At 41.9% G+C, this 25,379-nt stretch overlaps 2 protein-coding genes across 4 annotated transcripts in view; one reads left to right on the top strand and one right to left on the bottom strand.

Annotated features, from left to right (window-relative positions):
• The window catches only part of LOC139825217 (uncharacterized), a 37,830-nt gene extending 35,581 nt beyond the window's left edge, over positions 1-2,249 (bottom strand). For both annotated transcript variants that reach the window (XM_071797766.1, XM_071797773.1), the window contains exons 1-3: positions 1,996-2,249; positions 1,592-1,647; positions 1,397-1,507 (exon numbers count right to left, since the gene is read on the bottom strand). In XM_071797766.1, the coding sequence (XP_071653867.1) occupies positions 1,397-1,507; positions 1,592-1,647; positions 1,996-2,111 (283 nt within the window). In that variant the 5' untranslated portion in view covers positions 2,112-2,249. The remainder of the gene's footprint in view (positions 1-1,396; positions 1,508-1,591; positions 1,648-1,995) is intronic.
• The window catches only part of Mub (poly(rC)-binding protein mub), a 117,838-nt gene that overhangs the window by 41,207 nt on the left and 51,252 nt on the right, over positions 1-25,379 (top strand). The window contains exon 1 of one of the 2 annotated variants that reach the window (XM_071797723.1): positions 2,335-2,641. The exons of the other annotated variant lie outside the window; for it this stretch is intronic. The gene's annotated coding sequence lies outside the window, so the exon portion shown is untranslated. Of the gene's footprint in view, positions 1-2,334; positions 2,642-25,379 lie in introns of those variants that run through there. 2 annotated transcript variants of the gene reach the window in all.

The raw sequence follows: 25,379 nt of genomic DNA, 5'->3' as shown, positions 1-25,379 counted from the left end.
CGTATCGGTGATCACGATCAATTCCACTTAAAGACAAAGAAACACTGCAAAAGACAATTCCAGATATAACGAGAAGATACCACGTCGGAGGAGACACCGACGGAATTCGATTATGAAAAGCGAAAGACGATCCCAGCGAAAAGAGTAAATAACGGTCGCGCGCTTTCCTTTGAAAACTTAATTCTCGAATTAATCATTTATTTGCGCGGTCCAGCTTCATGCGGCGCTCACATTTCAAGGAACTTGAAAACACGTGCCTTACTTTAATTTACTTTAGAACGGCTTAACGATGAGCGCAGTTTGAAATAACGTCTTTTACTGGCATTCACGAGAGACACTTCAATTTGCATCCCTGTTTAATGCTAAACATCTATCTGACTGTGATTACAGTTCTTATTTGTCAGACAGGAATGTTATATTTATAGTAAAATATACGCGCGCGCTCGTGGAATAATTGCAAAAGATTACTATTCGATCGCAATCTGACTTGGTTGTCGAAAAGACTAAACGAGGATATTCAGTGAATGATATACATTTGGCTAAAGAATACCAAAGTGCCCATGTAAATATTACAACATTTGTAAACGTGTGTGTTTAAAGTATATACATAAAAATATTGTAAAATATAAAATATACGATATTTTATATTTATATGTATTTAAACTTTACAAAAATTTATGTCTAAGGTTCCTGTCCTGAATTGGAACTTTGCGGTAATATAGCACGACTGAGAAGAACCTGGTTTCGCATGCTTTTCACGAACGCTTTTATTCTCCGTGCATCCCGGTAATCCCTTTTTTTAATAATTGTCAGAAACTTCTCCGTCGTGTCGGAGAACGTGCAGCTCGCGGGTGCATTCGTCGAGACGCATCACTGCGCATATCTACTCTCGGATGCACGAGGAGGTATCATTGCTGAACGTTCCCTGTCGCTTCTCCTTATTTTCGCTCCGCACTGCCGGCTGCTTTCCAGGCGTTTCCACTTTATCCGCGAATTTTTCCCCTCGTGGGACGTCGAACAGAAACAACATGACCATTGTGACGCGCACACCAACACGACAATCCGGTACTGATGCCAATTTCCGCTACTCTTTCACACAGCTGTAAAACGCTACCAGCGAAAGAGGAATTTAGCTCTGAGGGGGACTTTGGCAGAATTTATATCGGACATTTTGACTGTAAAACGAACGGATATGATATCCATTTCTAAATTGAATTGTCTAGATTCACAAACACTGATTCGTCTGTATGTTATATGATCATTAGTCAAATCCATGCAGGTTCGGGGATTCGTTGGCTCAAGTTGAACGTCACACTGATCTTCAACATTATCCGAGCATTCAGGAGAAAGTCTCGTGTCGAAAGGATCATCGCGTATGCAAGACGAACATTCTCACCTGTTGCGAGCTTCCTTGTTGATTCTAATCGGGCGTCCCTGACGGTAGTTCGCGGACGCGACGTCTTCTTTTTCCCATCCACTCCGGTATCGTTTAACGGCCGTTTTCTCGCTATCGATAGAAAGGAGCCACTCAATCGTGAAATCTTTTGTGATTATTTGGAATTTGGTCGAGACGTTGTTAAATGCGATCTACCTAGCGGTAGTTTGTCGGTATAATATCTACGTCGGTTCAATAAATGCCAATAAACGCTGCAAAAAGTATAATATCAGATCTTTCTTTCTTCAATTAAGATAACGCGGTCAGATTGTATCAAAACTTAACAACTCTTTGGCAACTGTTTCCGAAAAAAGGAAGGAAAGTCGTAGAGTTTAGGTGTAAACTAAATTAGACACAGAGAGAACAAACAAGGGATTAAGTAACGGCCGACTTTATGGGAGATTCGGACTGTCTAGGATGTCCATAGGAAAACTTGCGTTCTAGCTGTAACTAGTAACAATATATTCTCCCTGCAAAACCAATTGAGGAGAGTTCTCCTCATATTGCATGTCGAACGTAACCGCAACCGGAAACGGATCGCCCGTCAGGCGAAATGGTACCGGTTCGGTGCTGCGTCGCGCCGCGGCCGCGCCGGTCCGAAGAAGGAGCACTCCACTTCCATGCAGGATTGGTACTTATAACGCTCCTTCGCAGGGAAGCCTTGGCTTATCGGCATTGCGCGATCCGGTTCGGAAATTCCACGGTCACTCGACCTACCCCGTAGCGCGGCCACGATCTTCGGACGCGCGCTACTTGTCCCCTTATCCCGCTTCCGGGATTGGCTATATCGGTGCCGGCGCACATGAACGAGGGCCGGATATGCGCGCGGACGGATGCGCGCGACGTGCGCGCGTATACGCGCCCGCGAGCAGTGTCGCGTCAGCCCCCGGCCCTGTCGCACCACGTACCATCATCCAGGTCCAGAACCTACACCTGTTTTTCTCTTCTCTATCTCTATCTTTCTCTCTCTTTCTTTCACTCTCTTCTCTCTTACCAACCAACCGACCGACCGACCTAATCCAATCGACCCATCCGCCGACATCATAACCCGTGGCCAGCCGTCCGATCGCCCCACGTTGTCGGGTCTAAAGTCGATCAAATAGTGCTCCGCAATCATCACCGTTGTCGTCGGCGTCGTCGTTGTCGCTGTTGGCATCGTGGTTAACGTCGTGGTTCAGCCGTTCTGTACGCAGTTAATCGTCATTGGCAAGTCCATTACATTCACTATTCTCATATCGGCACGTGACGCTATCGCACGGTCAATCTAGATCAGCGGTCTCCGATCCGTCACGATTGTTGAAACATTTGAAACTCCGTTATATTTTTTTGCTCCATAAGGAAAATACAAAATGAGTACCAGAATAATCGGCACGAAAAAATAATGCATTTTTAGCCTTAGGAAAGGAGAGCACTGATCTGACTGATCTGAATCGTATACGAATTGTCTCGATTAAATTAACTGATTTATAATCCACGTGACTAATATATTATTAATTATTAAGAATGCAATGATATCGCAAATTGATCGATCGTGCAATCTTTCGGGGCTACAGAAATAGAAAAATGTTAGTCACATGGGATGGCACGATTGAAAATCGAACGTGCGCGGATGTATTTGACGAAATCTATCGGAAAGATACGTATTTTCTTGTTTAATTAGAATATGGATGTATGTTACGTGGATGTTGGCGTGTGTGTATGTGTGTGTGCGGGCACACACGAGACAGAATTGCGCGCTCGCGCAGACTCCGTACATGTGGAGATCTCCGCGCTTCTTGTTTTGATCATAATAAACGTCGCACACTCACGCCTACGCGCACCTAAGTATGTGCATCAGCTCGATGGCGATTCGACCGATATTTTAAAAAGGCGAAATTAATTACGAAAAATATCACAAGAGCGCACTTCTTCTTGGCATCGTTCTATTTAACATTTGACGCTCGTCTTTTATAATTTTTCTAACAAGCGGTATTCCGTCATTTGACTTTTCGAAAATTATATATAAAGATTTATCTATTATATTAATATCCTAGTATCATAACTTATCGAAATAACTCGCACAAATTCCCGATTAAATTTAAACTAATCAATATATAGCCGTAAAGCGGGATGCAATAGAACTTTCCGCGAAAGGATTTGTTTTACCTTTATTGGAAAATTCACGGTGATTTTTGCAAAGTCGACACGATCGTTTTCTCGGCGACCTCGAGGGTTGCAAATCACGAATTTGCGATAGTCGCAGCACCCATACATCCGCAAAAGCGGCGCGGCTAAATTCAGATATTTATAAACCGCGCATACTTAAACCCTCGCCGAGCGTGACGCGGTAATTTATGCGTTATAACTGACTAACTAAGTTATGCGTTAGAGCTATCTAAGTTATGATTCACACACCCCGAGACGCGACGTTTTCGCGAGGACCTCGCAAAGCCGTTGGCCGAAGTTCTGCGCGTCATTATCGATACAAACTCGATCAAGGCGCGCGCGCGAATTCCGAACTTCTTTTTCTTTTCTAATCGTACAGTTCCCGACATTGAAGAATTGTCAAGGCGAGTTTTATCGCGAGATCTACTTTTAATCGCTTCTACTGATACGATCGTAACCGCGTATAATCATGACGAAGATCTCTCCGATTACAGGCACCTGATAGCGTATTACATAATTAGCTGTTGCGCAAGTTGCCGAAATTAACGAGGACGAGTCTCTCTCTCTCTCTCTCTCTCTCTCTCTCTCTCTCGGGCGGCTTCCAAATTAATAAGCCGGAATATATATCCTAAAGCTTGAAATATGAAATACGTTATTTTGTTGTCCGTTTTTCGAGCAGCGTGAGTGTGCCGAGTTAGCGCGTAATATCACGCCTAATGATTGCGTGTGTTTTGAGATCTGTCTCCTCGTCGCTGCGACATTCCGGCGGTTAAAAGAGAGACGCTTAGACCGCGCTCTCTCCTCACGAGTTTGTTCTGACAAATAGTATCGTCGGGAGGACTATTATTACATCTAGACAACAAATGTGCGACGGGATATCGCGACTTGAGACGCGGATCCGTTAATAACTCGCAGTTAGCCAAAATAGACGCGTACGTGTTACATGGGGGGTAAATATGCGCCGGAGTGCGGTGTACGTGGTACACAGTTAGAGATCAGGTCACCGACTGCTCCCGCCGTGCTTTCCCGTGAAATACCTTGGATATTTTAGCGTTTAACATACTAAAAGCTACCGTCTCGATGTGCCTTAAAGAAGAGATTTCCTGAATCTGCCTTTTCCTTTCATCTTTTTTCGTACCTTTCGGGAGAAAGTACTCTTCTTTTCGTAGCAGGAAAACAAGTATCGATGGTAAGAGAGAAAGCAGGCAGGAATATAAGGAATCTACGCGGAAAATATTTTCTGTTTTTTTTTCTCTGAGAAGAAATAAGGGTTAAGAATTATAAAACAACAATCGAGAAGTAAACGGTAGAAATTGGAAGCAAGGGTAACTTTGCCAAAGATCATAGATGTATCGTTTCGTATTATATTATCTTATTCGGCGGGGGTAGAGCTGTAACATTCTCTAGATATTATGCATCTTCCCAGTCTCCCTCTCCACTTCTCACATCGAGTTGCAATTAAGGTTCCCCCTTCAACAGTATTCAACAGTTCCCGACGATGCCACCCCCGTGTCTCCCGCGCTCTTGCTTTGTCCTTAAAGGAAGATTCAAACCGGTGAGCTGTGCAAAGAGGCTTTCACATTATCTTTGCCGCGGCGGCAGTTGACAGTGTGCGTCGAAACTTTTGTTCTAGTTACGTTAGTTTGGGGGAAAGAGAAAGAGCGATGCCGGTAGAATGGATAAAGGAGGGACAGAAAGTGTTTGCATGTGTATGTGCGTGCGCGCGTGTGTATGCATATATCAAAAGAGGCGTCATTTCTATCTGGGAAAGTATTTCCGCTATCTTCTGTTTGTCCGTTATCGCGAGAGAAAGATAAATAGATAGATAGATAGATAAGAGATAGAAAGATGGAGATAGAGAAAGAGTATGTGTGTGCGCGCGCACACATTTGTATGTAGATGGTGCTACCAGGGCGCAAAATAACTCGCGTATCTCAGCGCGCTCGGAATTTCCACAGAATGTCCACAAAATACGCTGATAAGTGTCTTATCAAACGCTCCATGTGTCTCTCACGCGCGGACGTTAAAAATGAACGAAGGAACGCAGACGCTCTTATACTCTTTGCGAGAGGAAACGGTCGGAGCGAATGCGGCGAGATTACCCGAGATATTTCGCAATGAAAATAATTTTGATTTTAGAGAGACAGAGATCCCGACGACGTGCAAACATCGACGGATAATTTATTGTGGCTTTATTTGCGAGACGTCTCACGATTGTCACATGCATGACCATGGGTTAATAGTTTTGTAAATGAGTGGGGCTCGCGCGGACGCGACTATTCTGTAGTCGACGATTCGATTCGACCGATTGGAAACGACACAATGGCGTTGAGATCCCGTTCACGACTCACAATCACGCACCGCTTTTGTCTCCGGCGTTAAAATTTTATTTATCCCGCGACTTGGCCCGGAATAAAAAGTACGGATACGGAGAGAGTGCGTGAACGGATCAGACGTGAAGGATGAGAGCTCTCAGCGAGAGTGATCCACATCCACGTCGACTTCAAAGAGCACAATACCAATCAAATTGGAGGTGGATTACCGCGCTCGCATCTCATTCTCGTGTCAAACGTTTCTACGAGCGCGCGGAAAAGTATTCCTGGATTTTTCGTCCTCACAACATCCGGCGCTTCCGCATTCATCTTCGACGCAACATTAGAGACGAGAGCGAGGCACTATGCGGAGAAGGCTTTCGCATTATCAACGTCTGCTCGGCATTGCTCTTTCTGCGACGACAGGCGGTGATATTTTAATCAAACGGCCTTTCACCGATTTTTTCCCCGGAAAAGGAAAAATTTTAAGGTCCGGGATCAACCGCGGTACGCTGGCGAGAACCGAATTGGCGGGGAAACGCGAAATTTACGCTCCACTTTGTCGGATCGGCCTGAAACGGGCTGGCAGAAAAATCGAATTCCGGCGTGTTAGAGATCAAAGGGGCGCGACGAAGGGAAACGCGTAACTTAATTTCTTATTTTTAGCCGCTTTAGCTCGCAAGTGCGCCATTCTAACGATCCGTGCTTTGAATTTCAAGCCTTCGCTCGAAATTCGTCTTTTAAACGCCTTTCCCATTCTTTCCAACTGTAGCGACAATAAAACGTAAAAAAAAAATACTTTCGTTTCTTGATTAGAAATTAAAATAATAAAAGTCATATCTTACCTGTATTTAGTATTGCGATACGTGAATCTATTTAAACTATAAGTGTCATCTCAGAAGAAAATATTTATAGATAAAACAAAATAAAAGAGGAATAATTTACAGATAACTATTATAGTTTAAAATTAATTTAAATGAAGAAAAAATAAACGAAAAACATTTTAAGAGATTTAATCAATGACAGGAAAAATTATTTATAGATTATTTCTATAATTTGATCTGTGTTTAACCGACGTTATTTATGAAAAAGGATTGTAGATTCTTGAGAATTATGTGGTCTATGATTGTTTGTCACGGCAGCGACTTTTACTTTCCAATAAATCACTGTAAAAGTTTCGCTACGGTTTGCCAAACAAAATATAATCATTTTACGAGTGACCTGCTTTTAGTTCGGCAATGAAATATTGAACAATCATCCGTCATTTGACGTTTATAGATTTACAGTTCAAATTATATTTTTATCGCTTGTGCCTCAAACAAAGTGATGCATAAATTAGTCTCTTTTTTAAAAGAATGCGCTTACCCTTCCACCCGTCGTGTCAGGAAAGTAGCGCGCGACAGAAAGGTAATTAAAACAAAATTATATAAAATTATCACAAGCATCGGCCCATGAAATAAACATTTGCTTATATTTATATCAACGTGTTATCTATTGCGTAATTTAATCCGAATTCAATTTCATCTAATTCATTTTCCAGCAGTTAAAGATTTAATTGCGCTTTGCATTGGTTTATTTCATACAAATGTGGAATATGTAATCTGGGCGATTTGAATTCGTTGATTGCGGTGGAGGGCTCGTTAAAAAAGAGTTAGCGTTTTTGTGCAACAATAATAAACTATGTGATTCGATTAAACTAATTGCAGAAGACACAATATATTTCAATCCGAAAGAGTACAACTTTTGAATGTAATATATGCCATGCATATGCAATAATTTTCGAGTATATATTTATAACCGCGCGAACGTTATATCCTGGAAATATATAAATCCTGACCGATCTGAGATTATTAATAAACTGGAGAGCGGAGACTTTAAAGTAGCTCTTTAGATAGAGAAAATTCATCTATGTTATCGAATTTCTTAAGATAGTCTATCGCATGACCGAATTCACGGAGGCCTCTTCGAGGCTGATGACCTCGCGAGAGAGATGTGTCCTCCCGATAGAGAGTTAAAAACAGTGCTCGATCGTAGAAACGAGTGGACTATTCGGAGATTGTCTTCGGCTACACGGCATAACGAGCGTTCCTCGACGAGAAAGGGGATCGTCGCTTCGTTCGATCGAGAATCCCTCGCCGGTTTCGACCGGTCGCTTGATCTATAATTATACACGCTGCAAAAACAATCCTTACTTCATGATACATCGGGACGATGCGTGTTTCGAGGTTCGACGAGGTAATTAGGCTCCCGGCCAAGACCATTCCGCGATTGTCGCGCCAAACGCGAACAATACCAGTTGCTCAATTTCTTTGATCCCCTTTGGACGATGTCTTACCGACTAATCGAGGTTCGTGACATTCTAGTTGGAAATTGCAGTTTACGTTAATTTATTATTTTTGACCGTTTTATTTTTTTTTCTTCTTAAAATAACAAACTGATTTTCTCGCTTATTTCAAATAGTTAGATTTATTATATATTGTACATATAATATCTTAGTATAATAGATTGTACAGCGAATTATATAAATTTAATTTATATTATCTTAAATTACAGAAAATTAAAAAAAAAATGACTTGCTTACCGCACCGTTTCAGAAAATGGAATTGTGAAGTTATACGGGCTTTATTAGACATAAGAAACAATGGAAGGGATAAAGCCGGGTGCGAGAAAAATAGAATTTTCCGTCACATAATTTATAGGTGCATATGAAGTACATCGGCGCGGAAATGTCGCGGGGATAACCTACTTCTACATCCGTATGTGCGTTTTTACGTACGTGTGAGTAATATAGGAAATATAGGTCGAGGGTAGTTTCCGTCCTGTAGATGGTTTCGTTAAATGAATATTAATGCGCGTCTAGTGAGAAGTTGACCCAACCTTCATTTTGAATTCGAGTTTACAGATACGAAAATGCTCCTTGCATTTAGGAAATAATGCTTCCTTAAGTCATGAGACTCGGGGCGCGAAATTATATATTCTTCTCTCGAGAACGGAGAACTTTCTGTCCGTAACCCCGTCGAATGAAATAAAGATAATCGATGAAGAGAACCTATTGGTGAAAAAAGAAGAAAACTATTATAGGATACCGCGCGGATGTATAAGAAAGATAACTAAAAATCCGCTTTCTTTTTATCAAATCTTTCCTCATTTGCCGGCACTTATTTCCCAGCGGGGAATGAGATTTCGAATCGGATTTCAAGCCCGCCCCTACGGGCAAGTACTTTTAATCGGTTACACGGTGGGAAAAAATATTATCTGAGTAAACCGAGGGAATGTATCCTGATCCCCGGGCGTATGAAAAAAAATTTTTTTCCGCGATTGCTTTCCCGCAATCTGCATACATCGAATGTAAATATTAAACATGAAAGATAGAAAAAATATCAAGTAGACGATCATAATTACCATCAGTATTTTATAGGAAATAAATGTTGCGCGGTAGATGATAGACAATCTGACAATTATGTGCCTAACGTAAGGTAATTCATTAGCTATCATATAATCATTACGGTTTCTCTCTTTACCTCAGCTGTCCGCGAATCTGAGAAAGAAGTAAAAATATCATCAGAAATACCGCCGAGATTAAATAAAAATCGGTAGCCTCTTTATCCCTTCTTTTCCTAGAAATTTTCCAGAAAAATATACGGGCTGCCAAGCACTCGGACGATATTCAATTTTCCCTCGTAAATCTCTCCGGCAGGATACCACATTTATCCTCGTCGTTGCGTGGCCATCTTCGAGGATTCTCGGAGATGTATCCGCTCAAGAACGATGGCGGCTCGCCTTCGACGAGCTCGTTTTGTTCCCAGATGCGTTAATCTTACCGCCTTTCGTCCATGTCCGCTCGCAGCCGTTCGGTAACCGCGAGGTAGGATATTTCGTGCACGTAGTCAATTTACTCGACAAAATGAGCAGCTTACCATCAGAGTGATGGATTCCGCGACAGGACACGATCTATTGGCCACATATAGGAACAGACGCAAGTCCGCGCATTAATTAACAATAAAAAGACAATAAGGCTCATATAAGTGCAATAACGATATTAATCACATTTTAACATTTCGAAATTGACTTGACCGGACATTTTACTCTGTAATGCAATTCGAAGAACGCGCTGATTATATGTATAATTATGTACAAGTAGAAATCCTACATTTTTACGAATAGAGGTGTCTTGTCGGGATCGATTAAATAATAAAACTTAAACACAGTTAAAAATATATTCTAAATTAGAAGTTAATTAAGTTATACTGTTTCCCCGAATAAATAACATTGCTATCGCAATAAATAGAAACATGAGCGAGGACTCTGTCGGCGAGCGCAGAAATTGTCATCAGCCTATCCGCGTCTCTGGAGAGACACCGGTTATATGTTCCCAATAAAGTCCCTGCAGGCAAGTTCTGCAAAAGTTAAAATTAAACATTGAACTTTCTATTTACCTGGACACTGCAGTCTCTTTAAATACGACGGGATTACCATTACCCCTATGCAATTAAGTTGCCGACTTGATTCTTTATGGTCTGGCACCGTCTCACAATCAGATAAAATGTACATGATATATTTGTTTTTTTTTACGCTAATATTAAAAATTGAATGTCGAGGAGGATTCAAGTGCATCAGAAACTCACGAGAAATATTTAATTGTAAGACATCGATAAACACGCGATGGAGGTGAGACGGTAGTTGCCCAAGGAAAATCAGCGAGATGGCAATGTCAGGCGGAACACCTCTGGTCTTCGTGTCTTCAAACTCAATTATTGTCTCGCAATTAACGGCCGGTCGAACTCGGGAGTTAGGCAGGTTATGAACCAGCGGAAAGTTCGACCAGCGACACGCCATAATGCAATTGGTTCACCGTATATGCATGTCGCTGATTGCGCGGCCTATACCCAGCGAATAATCGGCCTTTTCGAAATGGACGCTACTCTGACCCGAGGGAGATTGTCATTGCAATATGTGATGTGTAAAACGAAATATAATAAATATTTTATAGATAGCGTTATCCCACAGGTAGTTAGTGCAATTCAAAACAATTTTTTTTTCCTATTTAACGAACAAGTTATTACACGCGAGGTCTTTCTTTATACTCTTCATTAATCCTGCTAACAACATTAAGTTTAGGCCCTTTTATCGGTTTTAAAGGAAAGGGCGAAAGCGAGAGAGAGACAGAGAGAAAGAGAACTTTACTCCTCTCTGATTTTAACGAGCTTCAAATATGTTATAATATTCTGTAGTTTAATATAGGAGGCATATATTTTTATACCACAGCTTTCTCGTGCCTGCGGTTTTGTTGTATTAAAGCTCTATAATTCCTATATTTATCGTTCGCCCCTCTCTCTTGTCTCTTTCCGCTAATTGGATTTGTGAATTGAGTGGTTTTTATAAAACAAAATAATTGGCTCCGCGTCGAATTCTTTCTCTTTAGTTGGGTCAACTGGTGCACGCAGGTCCGTAATCGAAAAGTGCCGGAATTAAATTTAATTATTAACAAGTGTCGCAGTGGTTGAAGCCATTCCCATCTCGTCGGATAACGTTGATTTAATAAATACCCCATTTTCACCCGTGTTCATTTCTGTGTAAGACCGAAATCAGAGACCCGTAATCTCTCGGGCAGTCCCGGGGGGGGGGGGAGAGGAGGGGGAGAAATAATATTAATATAAGGAAATCGAGAGAGAGAGATCGCGCCCCGCGATGAATCGCAGCTGAGATTGAATCAATATAATCAAAATCGGATATCGAATATTGAATCAGACGCCATGACTGTCGGTACATAAGCGGCGAAAGATTTCGCGCACCTCCACCGCGATATAATTCTTCGACATTTTTGTCAGGGAGAACGGAGAGAGCGCGGAAATTGTATTCTTTGGAAAATCTCGTGTGCGTCCTACACGATAATGCGACTTAACTTAAGCAACGCGAATTGCAAATTTTGAGATTACTTTGTTCACATTATCTTGGATAACTGTCCGACTATAGACACTGTGCGCAACTAAATTAAAAAAATATATACATATTTTTGTGATTTACTTACTGCACTAATCAGCATTAATAATTAGGTTGTATAACTTCAGGCACATTATGAAAGTAAACGGAACTTTGTAAGATGGTGAAATATGTATAAGGAGGATTAAATATTTTGTACTTTGGCATTTTCGTGCAACGATGATTCGACTGGTCTGCATGACCACGTCTCTTTGTCTCGTAAGTGGAAAAATCGGTTTCAAGACGTTCCGTTCGAATATTGCGATCGCATGAGACGAAATTGGAAGAAAGCTCGCCATTTTAGTTCATTTTGGGTCAGAATGCGTGGCCTTTAGGCATTACGAAATGATCGAGTGCGTTGTCCAGAAGGGAAGAGATGGCAGTGGAGGAAGAAGGTAAATGGGGTGAGTCACTTAAGTCCTTTGTGTTCGATAAAACGAAGTGTTTCGCGTTAGAAGCTACTTTTTGCACGGTGGTTTGAGAAAAGCCATCTACGTGAATAGGCTTCTATCTTCGACGGCACGCCATGTTTATAGGTCGTACTGTGGAGGTTTCGCTCTTATTGGATGAAGCCGTAGCACTCTCGCTATGTAATTGCCAAATCCTTTTAATGCCCGCTACTCGAGAACGCATGTACTTGATGGTATAGTGCCATAACTTCTACCTACTTAATTTATTAAATAAAAGATTTACTTTCTTTCATAGCGCTGTTTCAAGTAAAATCGATTCAAATTTTTTGAAAAGTTGATTAAAAATCTTCCGAAGAGATTGAAATATCTTGCCTTTGGCGCGGTGATCTTTTCCCCTTTTTACAGCTAGTTATATCGTAATCACGATTACTCGTAGACGCGAGTAGGTCTAGCTTTTCACCGGATCTCGTTTTTTTTTTGCTGCTACGAAGATGAACGAGGGGCTCGAGAGCAAAGGTAATTCTTGTGCGGCGGCGAAACTTGAAGGGCCCTCAAGACAAAGTTGATCGTGGAAGGCCGTGGAAGATGAGACAGAAAAGTTTTCTCTCCCGTGGGCCGTGGCGCGGCGCAGCGCGACGCGACGCGGTGGGAACGTTGGATCGATCTTGCCACACTACGTTAAGTTCGATCTGGATTTCGACGTGGCGTGTTCTCCCGGAAATTCTGAAAGTTTTGCGGCAAAGTCTCTCCGGTGACGAGAAAGACGAAAGAGGTACGGTGCGATCGAGGCTGGCGCAATCACAGATGTGACAAAGTCGACTTCCGCCCCCTACTTCCACTGCACGTTTAATCCTGTTAATTTAATATACCGTGCCTATATATAAATATGGCATGTTGGCATGTACTACGTTTATTACCAAGAATTGCCAACGAGGTGCCTTCCATGCATTTACGGATTATTTAACGAATTTCGAATTGATTTGGTGAAAATATTAATGGATATCATTATTCGACGGCCCTTCTTTCTCTTAAAGAAACATTTAACGACGCTATTTTTTCTCAATATTTCTTCAATATTTTAACGTGCACGATATAAATTCTTGAACGTTTTTCTTATTCTAATTTAACGTTCTTGTTTGTTAGAGAATCAGCATAAAAACATGAATAAAAATAAAACGTTCGCAGTGTCAAAGGTTTCAGCGCGCAGTTTTATATCGCTCTATAATCGGCTCCAAAGGGTATGCTGAAGCAATATCGTAATCAATATTCTTTCCCTCGTCGTAAACTCCATTTTCTTGTCTTCGAGATACGTCGGCATTAATTTAATAAGGCGCAATCAAAAGAGTCCGCCTTCATGCTTGCAGCCGGTAATTAACAAGGCGCGAAGTACCGTAGATTATATATATGAGCACGGCGTGCGGGCTTACGTGATTGCATTTTTTCATGTTCCCCTTAATGACACCGCGCGTAATTATATTATAAATTTTAATCTGCCACACGGCGGACTGCGCTCCGCTAGTGATTTCAAATATTACGCTAAGATTTCTGTCCTGACGTTGCGTATAGCTTAAATTGCGTGGCGTTTTATGAGGGTTACAATTAAAGCAATTTTAATTGCGTTACACGTAGGTAACGCATATAATTACAAGGTTTACGCTAATGTATAAATTATATTTGTATATACCGATATGCCAATTTATATGTTAACATTTTGAATAAACCGACAGAAATAATGTACCTTTATCGATCTGATCTTGTTGGAACAACTGGATATCGTAAATGTAATCGATAAAAAGTCATCTACGCAAACCGTCCTCTACGTCGTTCGCAGGTAGAAACAAATTTCAAGAGTTTCATTTACAATGATATGAAGCACGATATTATATGCTAGGCGTTGCGAGCGAATGTGTAAATTAATCCCGCATAACGGTAATATAATTTCATATAATACACGCGACTCTTGCTTGAGCCCTCTATACGCCGATACCGCCCGGTAGGAGGACCTAATGAGAATTCTTCGTTACGATTTAGCCGGAAATACTCAGATATTATTACGCGGATATTAATGTGAAAAATAATTCTTTTCCTCTCTCTTTCTCCCTCCGTCTCGGAAACAAGATTTTAATCTCGGTTTTCAAAGAGGCACGAATTAGCACGGAACACAAGAGACTTTTTGTGTTCTTACTTGCGTCGAAATGATGATGTCGCAATGAGACAGTGCTTGTGTATTTCCATTTTAAAATCTTTGTCGCACGATAATATCTTCTACATTCCATTTCTTAAGGAATTTCTACCCTTCTCTCTCTCTCTCTCTCTCTCTCTCTCGTTAACGTGATTTATCGTGAGTTGAGTTTCGCGTGTTTATTGACATGAACCGGGTGCTCGACTGACCTTCTGCAGCGGAATAATAAACGGGCAATGCATTATAATGATGGCGTGATGAAAGCATCTCGGCTCTGCGATAAATCGAGTAATAATTTCGCGCGAGTCGCTTGTGAAATTTAATGCCGCTATTGCTGGCCGACGTGTACCGTTAAAATTCCCTTCATTTAACAAACTCGCACATCCACAACGCCATACGGATAATGGTTTTTGCACATCGCGCGGACGGATGTGCGCGAGCCTATGGCCGAACAGGGTTTTGCTAATTACTAATTGCCAATGAATTCACCCGCTGGGTTATATAGCCGATCTTTAATTAAAATTTTCAATCTCCAAATTCAAATATTTACCGGGACAGTTAGCTTCTCCGTGGCATTCGCGGCAGGATTATGCATTTTCCTGCCTTTGAGCACGCTCAAATACGACCTGTCCGTGAATTCCCCCTATGGCTTACCATCGAGTGACTCACGAAACGAATAAAATATTATAGAAATTTTATAAGGGCTTTTAATATAACAAGAGTAACAAAGGAAAGAAAACGTATACAGATTCTTAGAACTTGTACGTTATCAAAAAAATGCATAAATAATATATTTCTATAATATTACATTTTTTTAAATCTTTTGTATCTTGCAAAACGCTTTTATTTTGTGAAATTTTGTATTCTATTTTATATACATATATTCAGATCTTAAAATGCTGATTTTGAAAAATTTAAGCAAAGGATGCCTATATCTCTGTCAATATATTATTTCGGCCAATTTAATGTTCATAGCTGGACGTTGATACTACTTGGATGATTGGCCATTTTATTGATGGAATGGAATCTCGGTAAAAGCTTTTCAGCCTGATGAACGTAACGAGCTTTGAATATAAAGGGATAGCGTTATTGAAGTCATTTTTGATTTACGTATATTTTTACAGAACAGACTTGACATGCTAACGTTTATTATTGAGACGCGAAATACTTCTTCGAGTTTTGAGTCTAGAAAGATCTCAATTCTAATATAATATTTGCAAAAAATATGACAGACCTGAAAAACTATAAGCGCGCTTTTAATTATCGATGCGGATCGGTGTAACTGAATTTTTTGGAAATATTCGCCAGAGTGAATCTACACGAATATGTCTGATAGATTTTAGTGAGTTTTTGGTCGAATTTTAAGGTAGCTACACTAACAAGCGTGTATGCGAATGCACCGTTGCGCTCTCGTTGTATTGTTGCGTTTGTAACATTCCAGGCTGTCGTATGATATTGCTGAAACGAGCAACCTCGGTATATAACCGGTAGAGTTGCTAACGACTCATTCGATAACGAGCTTTGCTAAGCGCTTTAATTAATGTCGTATGTAGCATGCTGTTAGGCGCACTCTGTGAAAAAGCCTGAGATTGGCCCCATACGATGGGGAATATACCGGAAACCAAATCAATCATCGAAACAAGAGAAACTAATCTAATTTCTGACCTATAATTTTGTTGTAATATCGTTATTGTTTATTATTAAAATTTATGAACATACATATGATTATATTAACGTCCTGAAAAATCGCATAAATTTTATCTAAATAAAATATACCGTGGTTTGTTTCAGTGATATAAACGATTTTGATAGATTTATTATTATCAGAATTTTTTTTGACGATTTTTAACTTTCTCATAAAAATAAATTAACGCTATTCGATACGTTTTAATCTTTATGTACCATTTTGAGATTATTTAACCGCGTATGGCGCACTTTGTTTGACAAACTCAGAAGAACTTGTTTATACCGTTTTAAAGGAAATACCGACTCAAAAGGTTAATTAAAAATTCACTTTTAAGTGGCTGCTGGGCAAGAACAAAGCATGTGAATTGCGATCGATAAGTCGAATGTATTTTCTGAATTTATCTCGCATCTCGATATATAGATACACACCCACACGCAGTCCATTGGGTTCTTTTGGGCAATAAAATGCATTCTTCTTCACAGCCGAATGGATTCAGGCTCGATTTCAATTCGCATGCCATAGTTAACAGCGAGAATTCGCCCAAGTTCGAGAGCAGTTTTGCTGGCGTGGCGAAACTTGTCGGGAGAAGATGGATTCGAAATCGAAGCAGATATCAAACGTGGAACTAAATTCACGGATGATAATTCGATTCCGACAGTTACGCAAGCCCCCTCCCCCCCTCTCTCGCTCTTTTTCTCACAGATACACACATACACACACTATAATATTCAATCCATCGCGGTTATTCGAACACTTCAAGATTGGTTTTTGGAAAATTGAGTGTTTTGAATTTTGATAAATTATTTCAAATCGACCGGGAACGTCCGCGACCTTGTTTGCCGTACAAATCGATTTAAACTCTCATTAATTTCGACGAAAGCGACGCGCTCGCGCTCGCGAACGAAAATGGATTAGTCGCTAGAAGTTGACGTGCAATTAGAGTTTCTAATCAACGTATCAATTAATAATATTGCTGATTTCGCTCGTCAATTATACACGGCTTTCTAATCAGTATGCACGACGAAGTCATTATGGCACGCCGGCTGTCGATAATTAACAAATCGTGTTGGAAATTGCGTTACTATTTCAACGCCTGCGGATGAGTAACTTGTGACTCATTCCTTCATAAGGTGTCCAAAATTACCAACTATCGCAAATTCGTCCATTTCATAAAGTGCTGAGGCAATTAGGAACTTTATATAGTTTGAGCGATAACGAAGCGTGAGTCGAACTGCAGGTGTGCAAATTAGAATATTTTTTTTCTCAATTTTAAGCGGTATAATCGATATAAACATTTTAATTGTGGAACAATCAAAGGTGTTTAATGATGAATATTAATAGGGTTTAAAAAGAATAACGTAAAAAAAAGAACGCCGAGAAATTTCGTCGGAAAGCGATCGTAGATCGCTTTTAAGTAGCTCAAGTAAACGCACTCGATGAGACTTGTGTCAAGACTTGACTTATATAGCTAGGTATAGCGACTAAAAAGCGTCGCGCGTGCAGTCGACAAGAAGATACTTCCAGATCGATATGTGCAAAGACGCGAGTCCCCGTCTTCAGTCAGTCAGCGTTTCGTACAAATCGCGCAATTTTGAGGCCTCACGAAATTCCAGGCCAAGATTATCCGGTGAGGCGACACACTCGAGGAGGCCCTCCTCGATGAGGGAATATACCTCCTCTTTCCCTTCGAGGGGGTAAGCTGAGAGGGCGGTTAGCAGCTGGATTTATATGGCGGCATTAATATGCAGCGTTGGGAATTTCAATGGGGCAATCGCACACGAACGAGAGAAACGGAGAGTCGGAAGAGAGGAGTAAAAGGGAACGAACGGTAGAAAGGGGTAGGAGAAAGGGAGGGGGGCATCTCGAGGGCCCGCCGAACTCGTCGATGATCAATACTTTTGTCTACGTCCACCTGACTCGTTAATAGGATTGAATCGCGCCTAGGGCAATCGCGTGCGTTTCACATGTCAAATCAGACGGTGATTCAGAACGGAAAAAGCGTTTACGGATTGCGCCTTCCATAATTACGAGCCGATAAATCACTTATCGATTCGTGCGCGCGACCCGCTGTGAAAATAAGAAGCGAGAGCTGCAACGCGAAACATTTAATAATCAATAACTAACGCCGTACAACGGTTATTACGTAGAGAGATGACTTTTTGTTCTCTTCTGTTCTCGTTGTTTTTAGCGAACGCAAAATCGCATTAATTTTGATATATAAACTAGGTAAATCACGAGATATATATAGTGGAGTATGTATGTAATGGAGAATTATTTATAACGTATAGCCGAATTTTAAACAGCTTGTTGGAAGTTCTTGAGCACACCAAAGGATCGTGAAACATGGCGGCCGCGTGTGCGATGGGGGTTATCTGACGAGAATCGAAGGTAGCGGTTTCGGTACGAGGTGGATGAGGACGGAAACGTGACGTAACGGCTTGTTCCGAAACAGCTTGTGGTCAGTAACCAGATCTTGTGGAAACAGACATTGCGCGTGGCACGCGAGATTTAGGTTCTTTAAGAACTTTTCGTTATTCTCCCTATAAAAATAAATATTCTTAAAACCTCAATTTTTGCGCTCAACCATTTATTTTAATATATATATATATATATAAATCGGAATATATCAGATGGAGTGGAGATATAGGAAGGAGGACAGTTTGTCCCGCAATTTTTACTCACGTGACAAAACTCGGAATACCCGATAATTCTGAGAAAATCGATACGTTTCTTGGTCGAGTTCCGCACCACCTTCCGGCAGCCAATAAATTTCCACGCACGTTAGTCGGCTTTATTTGCTCGGTGTTGCCTGCGGGCTAACAGATAGCGATCAACGTCCAGCACTCGAAGCCCCACGCGCTGCTTTCGCACATAGATCCCGGCTAATTGTTTATTAATATTGCGACGTGGTACCGACGACGGATGTTTGTCACTGACAGCACGAAAGCGCCCCGCGCTTTATGGCCCTCGACCTCGAGTCGCTAAGAGCCGTCATCCCAGCATTTCCGCCCCGTAATCTTTTCAATTTAATTCATATCGACCGTTATAAATAATCGAACGTATTCCGTCCTCCGTCCATGATGCAAGTCCTCGAAATATGCCGATAACTTGTACGTGCGCCATCTTGGCAATTTAATTTATCTGAACACGTGGTCTCGGCAACGCTTGATAGCGACGGTAATTAAAGTTTCGATTAAAAAACGTCCATATTGTTGCGCGACGCGTTCCCGGACGTGCGCCATGATTACGGACTACCTACGGTGGGCTTTTTATCGGATTTCAATTTTCGCATACAGTCGCCGGCAGAGCGAACCGGTACATCTACTACTACGGATTAGTTAGAGCGAATCGAAGCCGGAATGGGATGGGCTAAAAGGGAGACGACTGGGGACGCCATTATTGGCACATCGAAAATCGAAAACTGGAATGTATCAAGCGGTTGAACCGCGTCGAGACGCGCGCCGCGTCATTCGCCATTAAATCTTTATCCGCTCGACCGTATAACTCTTGCTCGAGAGCAAACTCTTAATATTAAACGAAGAACGGAATTTTGTTTTATTATTATTTGTCCCTCTGAGCCTCTCCCCCTCCCCGTGCACGAAGAATGTTTCGCCCCCACCGTTTTTTAATCGAGAAAGTAAACTTTTCCATAATTAAACATACTCAATTATTCATGTCGTCCGAAAGTATCTGGCCGTTTCAGATGATGTTAATTTAGTGGGCTTCGGTGGGCTTCATTATTAGTTTCAGAGTCAGCGTTCTCCGATTTTAATTCTTGAAGCGCGGACTAATTAATTAATCTACACGAACAGCCGCTCGCCGCGCCGTCATACACTGACCATGCAAATGGCGGCATGCTGACGTAATGGATATGGAGGAACGGGGCCATGCGAGTCGAGCGGTGGAAAAATAGAAATCTGGATCCTCCAATTTTCTTTCACCGGGGGGGTTCATTGAGAGACCCGCTCTACGGGAGCGCATTCTCGTAGGTCTGAATGCGAAGCCGTATAATCGCGCAGGCGGAGCGTTCTTTTGAAAACGCCCTCGCGTGTAAGAATTATAGAAAGACCGTACCCCCTTAAACAACGACTAACCCGGACAAAAGCTGCAACGCTCCTACGATTGATAAGGAATTCAGCTACAGCCAGTTAGTTCTACCTGACGAAGTGGAAATTCGGTGGGACGAGACGGGAGAGATTGCGAGGGAGGGGGAGTAAACCACGAAATAAATTACCGTCTAAGACCGCGCGAAAGGTAAAACACCCTGGCAGTCAACGCCCACTCCACGTCAATCTCACCCTCGACCTATGTTCCGCTCGTCCCTCTGCCTCTCGTCTGTGTCGTTCTTAGCCCGGGGCCAAGCGACCTCGAGATGTGGAGGGCGTGTTTGCGTAAGGTACATACGTGCATGTGCACACAAATGCACATGCATCGTGGGCTAACATCGTCGTAACGTATGTAACGCGTACAAGACGCGAGACGAGGAGAGAGCGCCGAGCGGGTGAGTAAGGAAACGGAGCGAGTCGATACTGCCGTCCGAGATTTTCATTTCCGCCGGCCGTAAACTTTTCTCGCCATTAGAGGATTTCGAGGAATGGCCCCCCTTTATTGCCCTCCCTCTCTCGATCTCTGCACCGTAGGGTTTATCGGGATCCGGCGGCTATAGAGACGGTTGGTTTTACTCCGTTCCGCGCCTCGCGATTGTCACGAGTCGCGGACAACGAGTCGAGGGGAACGAGAGGAACATTACTCTTCCTTTCGAAATTCCGAAAATACAAAGGGCACGATTTAGAACGTGTTCAGTTTTGCGGCAGTTGAGATCGAAGTTTAGGTCAACATGGTACCACGCGGTCGACCGTGCTCGAAGCGTTTCACGCGAGTGGAAGTCTAAACACCCCTTGAAGCACGTATTCTTTTATTTTCTATAAGTACGTCTTTGTAACGTTTTCTTTCAATCGGAATTATAAAGGAAAGGTAAACGGGTCACAACATTTTTTTCAATGTAGGTACACAAAGAATATACGTAAAAAGGATTTTTCCATTACTAAACTTTTTGATCGCGTGAACGATATTTAACGATTTTTTCCTCTTTTTTTGTCTGTTTTAGCACGAATAAAAGATATTTCTCGCGTCGCACACGCTCCAAATTGAGTGGCGGTTGACACCGATTTCGCGGAAAATCGTCGCGGATTTTCAGGATTTTCGGGATCCATCGCGATTAGTTTGGCTCGCGTTTCGCGGCCACGCGCGCGTCGCTCGAATCTGATTGCCGGGGCTTTAATGCGATTCGTGATACGGGGATATGACTATAACGTGGCGTGTGCACGCCGTCGGGTATTGGCCGCGAGGCAATGGTGCATGCGGCAGGCTTGACACATATCAATCAGGCAATGGAATTCTCGGGAGCTCGGATGCTGCGGCATCCGATCTCCCCACCGATGATCCTCCACCTGACATTGCAGTACGCAATCCGTGAAACCACTTCATCGTGTCTTGAAATTAAATTGCAATCACGATCGGTTAAAGTGATCCGTTATTTCCGACTTCTAAAGCTAAATTTTTCTCGTTACTACAGTTTCTTTAAAACATAAAACATTGACTACATTTTTCTGTATATTAATTTGGGAGAGCGCGCAGCTTGCATTTTATTAATAATTTTATCTAAAAAAATCAATACAAAATTCAACTTATGAGCAAAAACGGGACGTATTACGCGCAACTCGCCTGTATTAATTAAGCGGTGAAATTCTCGGAAGTTTGGGATATTCAGTGCTAGCCGCTATAGTCACTCCGTCCTTGCGTGTATGTGTGGTGTGGTCTCGCCTATATATTGCTCTATACCTTTTACACACATATGTCGGATCTATAATACCCTGATCTATAATACCCTGCTTCCGCGGGCTATGTATCAGATACAATTAATGTCAAACTTGGTCAGTTTCCCGTTACCACTCACAAATGTTATCGATTTAATATTTATTCTCTCTTAATAAAAATAATTAGTATGAAAGCTTACTCAATATTATAACAGCCAATCTACTGATTGTTAGAAATTACTTGTAAAATTAGAGAAACGAAGAGACATTGTTATATTTAAAAGAAATTAATGCAGTAACTACGACCACTACTATACATATACATGCAATTATTATTACGTTTCTTGTTTCGCGAAATTCTCTCTACCAATTTTATGTTACTCGGTGCCCCTGTGCGACGTCAAATTTATCTGAAAAATTCGCGAGGCGTAAGCGAAGTAGGAAAAACCCGTCGCGTCATCGTATCCGCGCGCTCGGCGGAGTTGGTAATTCTGTTTACACGGTAAATCTTTCTTGTACAAATTCGAATTCGCTTCGCGGGAGGTAGAGCGACCGAGGGAGAGAAGGCCTCCTTCCGGAGGTAAATTGCAAATTCAAAGTTTCACGGCGACTTTCACGCCGTCGCGACAAGAGGCATCCCATTTCCGGATCCGGGAGGGTTCTTAGCGTCGAATAAGAAAAGAAGGAGGAAAACTGCGATTTATTCTATATATACCGGGAAAAAGCTTTGCCGGCCGGCATCTATTTGAGAAGAAGTTAGTACATGTATACGGTAAGAGAGAGTTTGTGGCTCTCTCTCTTTCTCTCTTCCTCTTTTCCTCTTTCCCTCTTTCCAAACTTTATTATAACATAACGGTGTGTAGTACGCAATGAACTTGGTTGATTTACTCATCTCGTACGTTTTTTAGTAGCGACGAATTTATCAATCTTGAAACTTTATTCATAGAGTCTTCAATATAAGAGCCTTCAATTATATAAGAGTGACATATTGCGAAGCAATAAACGAGTCAATGACCCAAAGAGGGAAAAAGTGCTTTCCATTTAAATGACTTTTAATGAGTTTCGTCAATTTGAGTCGATAACTCCGATACGATAAATGAAAAGTGTTTATTAATTTTTATATATAAATTTATGACTTAATATATTTATATATAACTACTAAACAATTGCACAACCGTGCTTCTTTGCGAAGTGCAATTAGTAATACAGGATTCACTGCGAACTCCGTTGTTGTATCGAAAGGAAATTGAGTGCGAGGGTGTGCAAGAGTGATCACCACGCGCGATATTGCCGTAAGGATGGGACGCGATCTCGGGGAAAGAGAGAGAGAGAGAGAGAGAGAGAGAGAGAGAGAGAGAGAGAGAGAGAGAGAGAGAGAGAGAGAGAGAGAGAGAGAGAGAGAGAGAGAGAGAGAGAGAGAGAGAGAGAGAGAGAGAGAGAGACGGAGAGTGACGGTTTTTGACAAAAGCGCGTTCACGTAAACATCCTTGGACATCCTCTCCGTGTTTCACGGAGACACCGGCTGCCAGATAAAAACGTCAGGCAGACTCGAGCAGACAGTCGGTTATCTCGTGTACATTTTACGTACGCTTCGCGAGACTTGAAGGGCGTCGCGCGTGATTTGTCGCCGGGATCCCGGACCCCTTTTCCCGACACCGCGCACCGGCGCGGCGGCGCGGCGAGACGCCCTTGCGCGAAGGGATAGGGAAAAATCGACGGATTTGACAACGACGGACTCCGGAATTGAATGTGCATCGGCTTCGAGGGGAGCCCGTAACGTTTGATGATTTGTAACCGGTTTCATTTCCCCGGGAAATCTCGCGGTACCGCTCGGAGCCAACTACGCGATTCGTGAAGCCCCCTTCGAAAAAGCTGTTTACGGAAACATGCGCGCGGAATATCGAGGCGGGCTGGTAACCTTTACCGTCGACTGAGGCTTAAACTACAATAAGAAGTCCATAGTTAATGAAGTTAGCTGAGGTAATTTATCTTTACGGCCAGGAAACGGTTTTCTGGAGTTAAAATTACCTTTCAAACTTCAAAAATTCGAACAACAGGGCATATCATTCTTTTCTTATTTTTATGGAAAATATATGAATCTACGAGCGTGAAGGGTGTTCTTCGTATATACAGCAGAACGGCATTTGCAAAACATATATCTGCGGAATTCTCAATAAGTGGGATTTTCATCTGTTCGCTCGTTCGGAAATCTGTCAAACGATATGAAAGAAACTCAGATACTTTTAATTTTTCATAAGATATTTTATATTAGTTGATGTTTTCCGTCCAGTTTTTACTTCTTTTCGCTGTTCCCGTCTTCTTTCGCCTCGACGTATGGTGAAATTAATCCACGGCTAGACCAACTGCGGCGTTTTTGATCAGGTATCAACAACCGCTGAATGCCTGCTTTATATTGCTCATCAAATCTTTATTTTTAACGGAAATTAATTGCTGATCACGCGATGCCTGTGTGACATCACCCGATTACCTTTCTCCGGAAGCGAAAAATTGTTTCGATTCTCTCAGTATGTAAATTTTGATTACGTGCAACAGAAACGATTTGGAATAAATGGCGAATAACCCGCCGTTATTTGTTTTCTCCCTTTTTGAAATCGGCAAAGAGACTGGGTCGATTTTGATTCCATTATTTTGCCTTTCACGATCCTCCTCTGAACTGGACTTTTGCTTCTACGGATGAAAGAAGTGTGCGAGAGACATGGATCGAAGGAACGTATGGTGTACCGAAATCGAATCTCTTTGAGCAACGTTATCGCGCGAAACCAGGCTACTGCAAAAGTGCAAAACCCGATTGCGAAACCATATCGTTGAACGAAAGAATGTTTGATCACGAGTGTCTTAAATTTTTAGATATCTCGGAGAATATAGTAGTGTAAAAGTTCAATTTACAAACGTCGACGAGAGACGAGAGACGGAAAAATAAAATCGAAATTCATCTCTTATCTGAAATCTTTTTTTTTTCCATAATGTCCAATCCGCGTTATTGCGTCGAAGTGAAGTTCTGGTGTTTATTATGAAAGAAAAACAGCGATATATTGTGACAGCACAACACATCCGTAGTAGCTAATTGTGGGTGCTTATAACCAAAGCACCAGTTAAGGATTAAATTGATTAATTTACATTCACGAGGAATGTCATAGCTGGTAGGAGAGCATAATTCGCATGACATGGTTGGCAATGCCCGGCTTTCCACATTCCCTGCTCACCTGCAACGAGTGTGTGCCTGGAACTTTGCAGACGATATAGTCAAGAGGTGTTGTGTGCGAAGTACCTGCGCTAAACTGAATCGTGCTAACAAGCGTTGAGAGCTGAAGCTCTGGTACGCGTAACGTGCGCCGATAATATTTTACATAATTACTGGTATTTCCGCGATAACATCAAAAACAGTAGCCGCG

This window comes from Temnothorax longispinosus, chromosome 1, assembly GCF_030848805.1.
Source record: "Temnothorax longispinosus isolate EJ_2023e chromosome 1, Tlon_JGU_v1, whole genome shotgun sequence".
Lineage (NCBI taxonomy): Eukaryota > Metazoa > Arthropoda > Insecta > Hymenoptera > Formicidae > Temnothorax > Temnothorax longispinosus.
Note: the sequence above shows the minus strand (reverse complement) of the source record. Positions and strands in the feature narration are given on the sequence as shown.